Source organism: Fulmarus glacialis, unplaced genomic scaffold, assembly GCF_000690835.1.
Source record: "Fulmarus glacialis isolate BGI_N327 unplaced genomic scaffold, ASM69083v1 Scaffold47550, whole genome shotgun sequence".
NCBI lineage: Eukaryota > Metazoa > Chordata > Aves > Procellariiformes > Procellariidae > Fulmarus > Fulmarus glacialis.
The window spans coordinates 4,507-17,051 of record NW_009190524.1 but is presented as its reverse complement, the minus strand read 5'-3'; the positions used below and the strand labels follow the sequence as shown (position 1 = coordinate 17,051).

General features: G+C 34.6%; 1 protein-coding gene across 1 annotated transcript; it reads left to right on the top strand.

The window, feature by feature from the left end:
- Positions 1-2,927: 2,927 nt before the first annotated feature.
- PACRGL (PARK2 co-regulated-like) lies at positions 2,928-12,208 on the top strand (the record flags this gene model as incomplete). Its single annotated transcript, XM_009585719.1, has 7 exons — positions 2,928-3,085; positions 4,654-4,721; positions 5,770-5,860; positions 7,015-7,149; positions 8,820-8,927; positions 9,952-10,032; positions 12,152-12,208. Coding segments are annotated over 7 exons (698 nt in total), but the record flags the coding sequence as incomplete, so codon positions are not given.
- Between the last annotated feature and the right edge of the window lie 337 nt (positions 12,209-12,545).

Sequence of the window (12,545 nt, the reverse complement as noted above, 5' to 3'; positions counted from 1 at the left end):
GGGGGATACCGCTGCCCACCGGCCCGGCGCTCCCCTCTGGCCGCCTTGACCTGGGCTTCCCCACGAGAGAGCGGGAGCTGGGTGGGGGGAGAGAGGCCCGAGGAGGGGCGTGCGTGTCCCTCCTCGTCGTCTCGCTGGGTCTTTTGATGTCCCGCGGTGTTTGTGAGGGTCGGTCCGGCGGCTCTGTGGTGACTTGCCAGAGCTTTGCTGTTTAAGTCGCTTGGCGGTTACGGTGCTTGATGCCCCTTATCTCTTTCTTTTTCTGCCCTTGACATTCACCAGGGTAAGGGAACAACCTCACCTTTGAAATCCTACTTACTTACTTTTAATCCTACTTACTTAACTCCACCTTTCTTAAGTGACTTCTAGACCCCAAACTCCAGGCCGCACTTTTCCTCCTTTGAAAAAATGTCTTTTAAAGGTGCTTTTTATATTTCTGTTTAAGGATTGCTGTCCTTTGCTTGAAGTCTGTTATCTGCCAGTAGGATGGTTCATTTCTGTATCAAACCTTGTATGTCACTTGTTTGATTCACAGCTATGCTTCTGCTGTCTGATCTCTGTACAAATGTGTATGACTCTCCTAGCTCTTGACCTTTCATCTCGCTCTGAAGACTGAGACCTCCTTATGAAAAGTCCTTTTTCCACTCTTTGCCACTTCCTCCTGTGGCAATACATAGGCGTGTTACCTCAGCTTCGTTTTTACAAAACCACGGTCCTTAACTCCTATCTTTACTTTTGTCCCAAAGGGCTAACATTGTTCCTGTTGTCACACCTTTTATTTTTTACTTTCTCTGATGGTACAGCCAGTGACTTTCAAAATGCACCTAGTTTTTGTCATTAGTTAAAATCTTAATAAAGTCCATGGCATGTATCTTGATTACTTCTTGAAAGAGAAAATAATTTGAATACATCTGAATTACTTCTGAATACTTTTCTGAGAAAAATATTTATGTTGTTATTAGCAAGATGACTGTTCGCATTATAAGCAATTGTACCTTTCAAAGGTTGACACTGATAGCACTATTTTGTGATATATAATGCTAATGTCCAGAACTTATCTGGTGTTTTTATAGTATAAAACCATTTTATTCTTATTTTTCTGATAGTTAGAAATGTTTTTTCTAACTCTAATGTGATTAGAGTTTTGTGATAATAAGCTGGCGCTTACAAAATCAGTAAATTTTCTTTCTATGTTATTGTTTGTCTTTTAGGGCTTCCAATTATTTCTGGTTTTAATTATTTGCATTTTACAAACAGAATAGTTCCCGTAAGTGTCATGTAAGTTTTTGTGTGTTCTGAAAAGACTTTTGTCTAATTGTGGTACGTTAGTTCTTCTTTTAAAAAGACTGTCACTGGAGACAGGCCGTATTCTGAAAATGGTATGAAAGAGACAGATGTACAGTGGGTGAACTGATTTGAATCACTAGTTCTGATTAAATCATCAGTCAAGAAGTATTGATTTCAACTTTCAATTTTAGTTTTGCTTTGTATTTGTATTTTAGCTGATTTGGTAATCATTACTATATGTTGTTTCTCAACATTCAGTAAAACTTAGGCACCACATTTAATTCGTTCTACAAGTCATAAGGACATAGCATATCTACACAAGTGCTGGAGCCTTATCACGTCTTATGAGAAGCAGAAATAGTCCTAAAGATTTAGTAATTTCGATAATGACAAAAGTACCTGACTGGAAGTTCTGTCTGGGGGGAAGAATTAGAAGAACCAAGCTAAACAACAAGGACTGCATGTACAAGATGCTGGCAGAGATTAGGGCAGGTGGCTTATAGAGCTGAGAGGATGGAAGTAGTGTGGCAAAAAAAAATCTGCCTCTCTAGTTCATCCTGATCTCAGTATTTGGAATTTAGTCGTGTTGTTGACAAAAACGGGTGTCATCAACTTGCGAAAGGTGATGGCTGGATGGGAAGCACCCTACTCATCCTTGTGGCAGTGTTTGTTTATGTGTATTATTTAACTGGCTTCCTATTGTTTTCATTTATATATAGTGTCATTTCTTGTTTACTAAAGGAATGTAATTTCTTATTTACTAAATTGTTTTCTCCACCCAGAGTACACCACAGCAAAAATTACTCAACATTAATAATATTCAAAACTAGCATTTTCACACTTCGTAATTTTATTAATATTTGAAAACCTGTCTTTTCCCAGGAATAATTTATATTATTCATCATAGTGTCAGCTTGGTATGTTAAATAGGCAGTAGACTATTATTTTTATTAGGGACATTTTAATGCAATTACATACATATATAATAACACGGGTAGCTGGTGCATTAACATTTAGAAGATATGTGTACCTAAATCAGTATTTAAGGATGTATACAGAAAGTTATTTTTGCATTCTTTTTAACAAAATACTTTCACTCTTACTGGAACTGGAATTAATTTTCGGTGTTCTTTCTTTGCTACTTCACATTTCTTTTCTCTTCTCTTACTGATTCTGCTTTGGTTTTTGTGTCCTGAATCTACTTGCTCTTGTATTCATTGCTTCATCCTGGCCACTCCTCATATTGTTACTGTCTTCTGCTGTAACTGTACCCAGCCAGCCTATTTCACTCTGGGCTGTTCTGCTGAGCACTGTATTGCTGCTCAGATCTCTGTAGGCTACCCTAAAGGCAGACTGTAGCTAATTTCACTTTTGCTGCAGGTGTCAAAGTACAGAGGGAAAGGGGAGCAGTGCAGGATTAAGATATGTGTGCATTTGAAAGATGGAGTGACAAGACTGTCAAAATCATACTGTGCACCGCTTAGGATATATAAGAATAAGCATTTCTTTTCTAGTACACTTACTTAGATTTTCTTGATTGATTGTTCATGTCAGTCTTTCGACCCTGGGATTCTAACCCTTGATATTCTGTCATGTAGGAATGAAAACTATTTTATGTTTTTAATCTTTTTCTATTCTAGGAAGTAATGTTCTAAGAATGTCATCGGGCATCCAAATAAAACCAAAGACTGCAGTACAGAAAAGCAAGACATCTTCTCCTTTGCCGTGTTTTCCAGAACCTGCAGTTAAACCACAGCCAAAGCCTAGTGACAAGCTGAATCCTAAAACTATTGATCCGGTATGTATAGGTGGTGGGTTTTCTGTTTGTTTGTTTAAAACAGATCTCTTGTTGGAAGAAATTTCCTTACTTTATGAAATACATGCAGGACATGCTGCTTGTGGTCCTGTTTTGTAAATTTAAACTAAACTTTTATTATTAATCATACATTCCCTAATTTCTAAGCTCAAATGCCTGAGGCATAACATGTTTATTACTTTTTTAAAAGAGGGTTTTTGTACAATTGTGGCTTGGATGGTAACTTTTTTTATTTTCTATATACCTTTGCCCTAAAAAGAGATTTAGAGGTAAGAGTTAAAAAAGGGTTGGGGTTTTTTTGGTATAGTTATAAATTTTGGGACCTGCTCCTTTAGAGGAACTGATCTCAGTTATGCAATGACACCAAGAGTCAGGTAGCATCTTGAAGATTATCTAGACCTCATGAAATCTAGCAAATAAATTGCTTGTGAGCATTACTTGAAACCACCAAGTACTGTGAATATGTAACACTTTGGGAAGAATGTGACCTCTCAGGAGAAGACTGATGAAAGGAGTTGTTTATTTCACAGAAGTCCTGCACCTGGAGAACTGGCTTTGAGTGGGTGAATTATAGCTCACCACTGGGCCATATCAACCAAACAATTAGTAATGTCACAGACTTTTTGGAAAACAAACTAAACGTGGAAGTGCTTTGGTGAGGTACTAGTTTGCCATAAACAGAGGCTGAATACTTTCATGTGGGCATTTTTTTTCTTGAAACATTTTTGCAAGTAGTACAATGGCTTAATTAAGCCAAGAAGTCGTCAAATCATGCACACAATTTTTACAGTGTTAATGTAGGTTCAAACACTCAAAAGATTAAAAGTTAAGATTTCATGGTATTTCCTGCTATATGCTTTGTGATAAGATGTTTAATCTGGGAAGTAGCATTGAATGATCATGCTAATAAATAATATCATAGTTCATATGCATAAGAAGCATGTATATGATAAAAAAGAACTTTGTGCAGGCTTTCCTCCCATGAAGCTCCTAGTTCCTTCTCCAGTGAGACCTTCCTAGATTCTTACCAAGTGTGAACCTCCCCACTGATTTCCAGTGCCCTCATACCATCTTGCCCAACATTTGGTGTTTCTCCCATATCTTGCCACCTTGTACTTTTGTCTATAGTCAGATCAAGATGGAATTGGAATAAATCTGCCTTCTGCATGTTACCAATATAACAACAATAAGAGCATTAGGAAAGTGAGAGGTCCTTAATCTGTTAAGGAGAGAACCCATAAGACTTCAGTGTTAAGATTTGCAAGAGAAAATAGAAAAATAAGGGTATTCCATCAGGAGAGCACTGAATCTACATTTTTTATTCATTTTTACAACTTCCTAGACAGACAATTCTGAAAAGCAGTTTTCTGATAAATGTACCAAATATATGTTTTCCACCCCACAGCTGCAGTTCTTTTTTTGATTAATTTTAGAATCATACGGCTAAGTTCCTTTTTTGGTAAACTGCAGTTTTAACACACTCAAAATAGTCATCAAACATTACTGTTATGAATAAATAATGCCTTTTTTTTTTTTTTTTGTCCTCACAGTTTGGTGCTCATTCTCGACCACCTTCTGCATTTGCTGCTATATATGCTAAAGGTGGCATTCCGTGCAGGTGTGTTGGTTTTCTTTTTTTTTTTTTACTAAATATATTATGGTTAGGTAGAATTACACAGATTGAAATACATCTATTCATGTTTGATCTTTTAGTTAGGCTGTCTGATTCCATTAATTTCTGAAAAGATTTCTGATACTTAACTCTTTTCAAAGGAGAAAGCACTTTTCCATGTCTTTGAAATGGTCTTCTTTTGGTTCTTTTTTTATGCTGTGTTAATACTGAAGCTGCATTTTTAAGGAATAGCTAGGTATTTGCAGATTTGGTTTGCTAAGCCTCTTTCATGAAAGAAGTTGATTTCTTCATGTAATAGTGTTTACTTCTCCCTACTAACACAAATAATACAATTAGTGCCATTTTAGTAAGTAGACATTTTGCAGTCCTTTTTTTGTCTGAAGTAAGTATTATGACAACATTTTCTTGAATATTCCAATTCTGTAGTTGTCAGCAATATCAGATATTAACAAAACCATTTGTAAGTAATAGGTTGTGGTATTTTAAGTTACTTTTGTCTATTATATATTTGCCTAGACAATAAGCACTTTAGTGTTCTGTCAAGTGGATGCAGAATTACTTAACAAAAATTTAAGTAATCATTGTTACATGTATATACATGTATATAATAGTCATTAATATATAGCGTTTATCTGTATCTTAGAAGTAACAGATGAATTCCAATATGATTTTCTTTCAGTTTCAACTGATTTCCCTTACCAACTGTTATTTGAGGAAAATGTTTCTTGGTATTTATTAAAATAAGTAACTTTGCAAAGGGAGCATCTTCTGTGTTGGTATGAGAGGCATCTATAATTTTTATCACTTTTATTTTCTGATTTCAATGTGATTGGGAGCAGAATTTTGAAAACTGCCATATTTGGGAATTATAATTGCACTGTTAAATATCATTATACATTTCACTGTTGAAATTGTGTATATAACATTATAGTAATATTGCAAACCAATTGGTGATATATTTAAAGTGAATAGTGTTAGCAATAAATTACATATTATTATACGTTAATTTGTTAAAACTTTATTCTTTATATAGGTTAGTGCATGGCTCAGTAAAGCACAGACTGCAATGGGAGTGCCTTCCTGAAACTGTTCCCTTTGATCCTCTTCTTGTAACATTGGCAGAGGTATACTCAATTTTCTTGCAAAGTTAAGCATACAGGATTTCCTAACTGCAAATGGCATTTTGTAACAAGCTAAGCTAGCTAACTTAGACTCACCTACTAGGGAAATATGAAAAAAACATTTGTGAGGATCTTGTATGAATGAAGATGGTCAAGAACATTGCCATTTGTAGCTCTTTAATTAGAGTATTCTGGGAGAGCTAGTAGAGCTATTTAATCTTTGAGATACTGGCCAAATACAAGACTGCATCTTGGATTCCCAGCTGTTGAATGAAATACTTCAATCCGTTTGTGGCTTTGCAGGTTCTTTTGTAAACAAAATTGTTTTGATTATTTTTGTATATAAAGCTTACCTATTGAAGTAAGAGTGCTCTCCTCAATAGATTGAACTAATACAGTGGAAATAGGATCCTGTAAATAAGTGAAAGAGAAATACTATACATTACGTTCAGGCTTCTGTTTTCTCAGCATCATTGTGACATTTATCACCAAATATGTTTCAGGAGTGTAAATAAATGTTGAATCCAGTGTGGTAGATGGAATAAAGTGGATATTCTAGAGGTGGCAAGCTTTGTTTAATCTTAAAAAAAAAAAAAACAAAACAAAAAACCTGTCAATTCCTAAAGTAACTTAGAGCTCCTATTACGGAAAGAAGAAAGACTTCAGCCATAGGGCTTTAAAACTTTGAGTTCTGCCAGTCAGGTCTTCACTAGAAGTGCGTATTTGTAGCATCTACAAGTTTTTGGTGTTGCAGAGGTAGGTGTGTGGTGGGGAGTGTCTTTCCTTCCATAGTTCACCTTCTATTTTTTTCTTTTCCTTCAGGGTACGAAAACCATTTATAAATATAGCCTATTCTTGTTCATGGTCTTGTTGAAAAATTACCTTGGGTAGTTAGATTAAAGGTAATGAAGTACAAATATTGGTTGAATTGGCAGTATCCATGTGAGTTTTAATATTCAGTGTTCCAAAAGAAAAATGAATATTCTGTGAGCAGAGTTGTACTCAATGGCTCCACATGGTGGAGTTAGTGTATTTTATGTTTTGAACGGATGTAACAAAATCTAAACATTACCTTGCTGCTATGTGGAACTTCTTTAACGTGTTTTTGTTTAAAAGAAGACTCACTATTAAGCAAGCGTGTTTTACATTTGCAACAGGGTCTAAGAGAGACAAAACATCCCTATACATTTGTTTCAAAGGAGGGTTTTAAAGAATTACTTATGGTTGAAGGTGCTACTGAAAAAGCAATTCCCTTGTTGCCTCGTCTAGTTCCAGTGTTAAAGGCTGCATTGGTATGTCTTACTCTTCATGCAGAGATTTTAATGGGTTTGATTTTTTTTTTCTTTTTTCTTGTGCTGGTGAGGACTACGCAGAAAATATTAATGTGATAAATCTGTTGCATGGGCTTTTGGTTTGGGGTTTGGGGGGCTGGGAATAGTTTCTTTTTCTCATGTTAACCCTGCCTTGGTTTTATTAGCTAAATATGTCTTTAACTGTAAATTCAGATGGGCAACTCCTTGTATAGCTGTATAACAGTAGCTATGGGCAAATTCTGTGGAAATGTTCTATTAAAGATCTGGATATAAGCAGAAATAAATATATGTGTTGGTGGTGTTTTTATATATAGACATAATAACATGCAAAAAAAAAAATTGAGGTGAAGTAAAATGGACATGCGAGAATAAATACTTGTCTGTTACATTTAAAAATTCAAAACATGCTACAAAGATAAAACAGAATATGCCAATGAGGAAAAGGGAAGAATACAATTAAAATGTTTGAGGTCATATTCTTCATTCTTAAAATATTTTTAACTTTTCTACTCCTTCAGAAAATAAAGTGAGGTAAAAGTATTGGCCTTGAAGGTAATCTCTTTTGGACTTTTTTCATATCTTTCAGGGCCCTTTTCTGGTTCAGCTACTTGCTGTCCTTTAATCTAATTGTGTTTCAGTTCTGGTTTTATAGAGATGGCTGAAAGTTTAAAAATTCTTTGTGATCTCAGATCAGAGGTGTAATAGAAGATCAGAATTGTGTGTTATCAGTATCTTTGGTTTAGTTTGGAAGACAAAATTAGAAGAAATATTCTTGTCTGTTCTTCCAATTACTGTTATTAACTAGATAATTTTCATTGTTGCACTGTTTTGGTATAAAGTCTTTTTAAAGCTTCTACTACACAAGCAGTCGATGACTTCTAGTTTAAAAAGAAACATTCAGGGCCCAAATGTCATAGTGGAAAAATAACTGTTTAAATAAAGGTCAGTATTTAAAGAACAAAATAAATTGTCATGAATCAATTTCTCTGCTAAAGGAAGAGTGAGATAACTAAACCATTAGAGAACTGACTCAGGTATAGAAGAACCTTCGCATGGGAGTAATAAAGATGACAAAGCACCCTAGAAGTAGATAAGAGCCTGATAATTGCTGGCAGGTGACAAAGCTGTAGTTGGCAGGGAACTAAATTAATTGAGCCAGAAAGTGTTTCTCCAACAAAGACAATTATTGTTATGAATTACATAGAAATTACCCTGAATTCATTACATTTGTAACTAAAATGTTGTCTCCCCATTTCAACATATCCACATTTGAAGAGTTCTTGCTAATATGCTGTGAAGCACTGAAATTATTGGTGTAGCAAACTGTTTTGCGTGCCAAATTTTTTATTTTTTCAATAATAAATTATTAGCTTCCTTGTCTCAAAAGAAACACAAGAGTTTCACTGACATTTTGTGGATATTTTTATTTTCTACTTTAAAAATATACTTCTGTTTTTAATTGTTACTTCTAGATACTAATATTCAGGCATACTGTACTTGTATATAACATTATAACAATTAGCAGTTGCACAGTAGTTTTAATTTTTAAAAATACTATATACAATCATAGTGTAGAGATTGCAGTTTTGAAGAACTTGTGCATTTGTCTGAATGTTACTGACAGGATTTTCTTTTTTCCCCCTCTGAAGGCCCATTCGGATGATGAAGTATTTGGAAGGGGATTAGATGCTTTAGTTCAACTGAGTGCTGTTGTTGGCCCATCTCTTAATGATCATCTTAAGCATCCACTCACAAATGTAAGTTTTTAATGCTGTAGTAAAAAATCATCTGTATTTTTATGGTACTTTTGTTGAGATGTTTACTGTAATATCTGCACAGATACAGTGGAGGACTGAGCAGTTCCATGAAAAGCATTACTTCATATATTCCTCTGTGTAAGTCCATCATTCTTTAATAATATGGTGACTTACAAAGTTCTAACAAGGTCCAAAAACTGTTGTTAACATAAATTGGAGAATAATGGAAATATTGTCTCTGCTATTTAAAAAAGATCCAGCTTCAAGCCTGAGGTGAAATAGATGCTGTGTTTTGAAGGGAAGTTTAAGTTTATTGCAAAATGAGTTTTGCATTTTAAGTCTGAATATTTTAAAAAATTTGTGAAAGTTTCAATAAATTAACATGAGCAAACATTCCCACTTCTTTCAGATGGGAATTCTGCACAAGGAAGTTTTCATTAAATAAACTTATAGCAGGATTGTGGAAAGTATTTTTAAACCGAGTCCTTCTATAGACATCCCTCCTCTGTCAGACAGGCTTTTCATGGTTTCATTTAGTCTGCTTTCAAGGTGCAGTTTTACAGCAAAATAAAAGGACCATTCAGACGTCCAACATAGAAGAGAGAAATTGCAGTAGGTTTTTTTTTTAAAGCAATTCCACTATAATAAATCTCTTTCAGTGCACGTGAAAAAAAGTGTTAGCTTTTCATGTGGACAGCACTTTAAGAATTACTTTTTTTTTAAGGATGATACCGCTCTAAAATGTGTTTGCTAAAAGAAAAAAACATTAAAATAAGTATTTTTTTGGCTAACAGTTGAGCTTGCTTTGAATTTAAGTTTCTCATCAGTTAACATTTTTTTATTCCTTTTGCCTTGACTGAGTTCATACTTTGACATCAGTTACAAGCTATAAAGTGATGTTTCTTTTTGGCTTTAATTTTCCAAAGACAAGATGAAATGAAGTCATTAAATGGAATTATATTGGCCTCTTTGCATATATTGTATATATTGTGCAACAAACCTTTTTATTTTACTTTTCCAATAGCTTTCAAGGAGATTAATGGACAAGAAATTTAGAGAAAAAATTACTGTTGCTTTACAAAAGTTGGAGCAATATGGTGGAAAGGTGAGTTGACCAGATAATTATTCTGTAATCTGCACATTTGAATGCAACTTTGCCAAAACAACTTCCATCTCTGGCTTTCAGATTCAGAACCTTATTCTGAAAACTGCTTATTTTTATGTGTCACAACTAGTCATATTGCATAAAACACAGGATTTTGCACTGTGGCAATCAGCAGAGTTGTGTTCCAGTCCATAGTAAAATAGTTGGTTTAGTCTGTTTGATGTATTGAGTGGTAATAGAAATAACATAAAATCTACTCTGGGTAATCCATGTTTTGCCAGTTAGTTAGGTTTTGTTGTCTCCCATTTTTTTATGATTTCATTTGTATTCTCCATTGTTTTAATCTCTGAGCAGGAAATACACGAGTATGTCTCAGTAAAATATTCCAGGGGAACCATACCTACATCAGAAGCTGCATGGCTGGACTCTTACAGCACAGCACACCAAGCCCCATTCAGGGGAACTCTTTTTGGGAGCAAGTGTGCATCAATGTGGACCCCTACCCATGATATTTTCTTGGAACATTTTGTTGTCCTTGGTGGGAAGCTTATGCAGACTTAGTGGCTAAGTGAGATAAAGTCTAAATTTTTTTTTCCAGGGTTTGAACTGATGTGTCAAATGGGTTAGTTGCATAGGGTAAGATCCAGGATGCCTAATATAAGTCCTTACTCCAAGTTAGGCATTGCAGTACTTAGAAAGTAGATGCTTATGCTGGGTAAAGCATGTGAGCTTGTTGTACAGACCATAGGGTAGGCTAGATGCCTATGAAGAGTGATCCAAGAATTTACCAAATGTCAAATGGTCAATAGCTTCTGGCTCCTTCTGGCATATTGACACCTGACAGGCTGAATATTTGTCTTGCTTCAATATGCCTGGGATGCAGGCTTCATGTTCCTTTTTCTGAGCCTAAATACTTTTCTCAACAGGATTTACTCTTGCTAAAAGATAGTTTTTGCTGTTATTGATGATGCCTGCCCATTCCCACTAATAGCTTAGCGTTTAGGTCACTTACTGAGGACATCAGATACTCACATTCCAGCCCACCCTGGTTAACCCAGAGGTTAGATCTGTAATCGCTATAAATCAAAAAAATGCTTTAAATAATAGATGGCAGAGTATTCCTCTGCTGAACATTCTGTTGCCATTTTCTGTTGTACTGTACATTGTGCAGAAGGGAGGAGAGAAGAAAAAGTGAGTATTGGCTTGGCTATTCATCTAGAAGAGAAGACATTTGCTTTCTTGACCCTATGAACACTTGCATGTATTGGTCATTGGTAAAGAATGGGAATAACCTAAAGAGTAAGGACTAAAGAGTAGGTCTACCAATTCTGAGCTTGTGTACTTTAATCAGTAGGCACCCAAATAATCAGTAGACACCACTTCTTTTTTTTTTTTTTGCGCTCATGTTCGTATTACAGACTTGAAAAACATCATGACAAATAAAAAAGCATGAGAGTTTTTTATTTATATTTAGTGAGACAAGAAAAGGAAAATTACATCTCATCTTGACGTTCTGAAAATTTAGGTCTAGATAATGTAACTAATCCAGTGAATCACTAACCTCTAATTCTTTTGTCTGCCCCCTGATTTCTTGTAGTCTTACCGGTTTTGCTAGTAGGTCTTTTGGTGTGTCTTTTAAAAATACTGTAGGAAGATAAAGCAGAAAACTGGAAACAAACTCCTAAATTGTGATTATAAGTAATATTATGTAATCCAACTAATGAATGTATTAAATTTCTATTCTGAGTTACAATGTATATGATTCTTACTTTTATTGGAAGTCCCTTCCAGAATATCACTCCTCTATCTAAAAATTCTTATTCTTTCATGTCTATACTTATGCCCAGTTTTAGGTATGAGTTTACATATCTCTTCTCTTGGATGTTTACTCCATCATTAGTTATCACAATGCTCCATTTTTTCAGTTCATTATTGTCAGTCCTTTTGCCAGAAAATTTCTCAGCAAATATTAACTTTTTCATTGTCTACTGTTTGATAGTAACAAAAATAACTAAGTAAAAGTTGTGAATTATACAATTTATAGAGACTATATGAATACTCTCATATGTAGTGCTAGTGCTCCTTATTTTGTTTAAATTTGTTTTATTTTCATTAACAGGCAACTGTGGCCATCATCAAATCTAAAATTCCAACCTATTGTTCTGTCTCCTCTTGATCAAGAAAACTGTAGTGATTTGTACTGTAAGGTGAAGTTTGGAAAGAAACTGCCTGTAAACATCACTGACACTTATTTGGGGTATGATAAAATAATCACAGTTCTTCAGAATTCACAAAATTCTATCAGTTTGTGAATATGTAATTATGGAAGACTAGTTAAAATAATTCTCTCTGTATTAGCTGCTATTTGTATATGCATTGTGCTTACAATGACATTGACTAATTTGCTATTATTTCAAAAGCAAATATTGATTCTTATTTTGTTGTAAATTACAATTTCCTTTAATAGATCTGCAGTGTTTAATATGTTTTGTACATTTGTGTGATGCAAAATA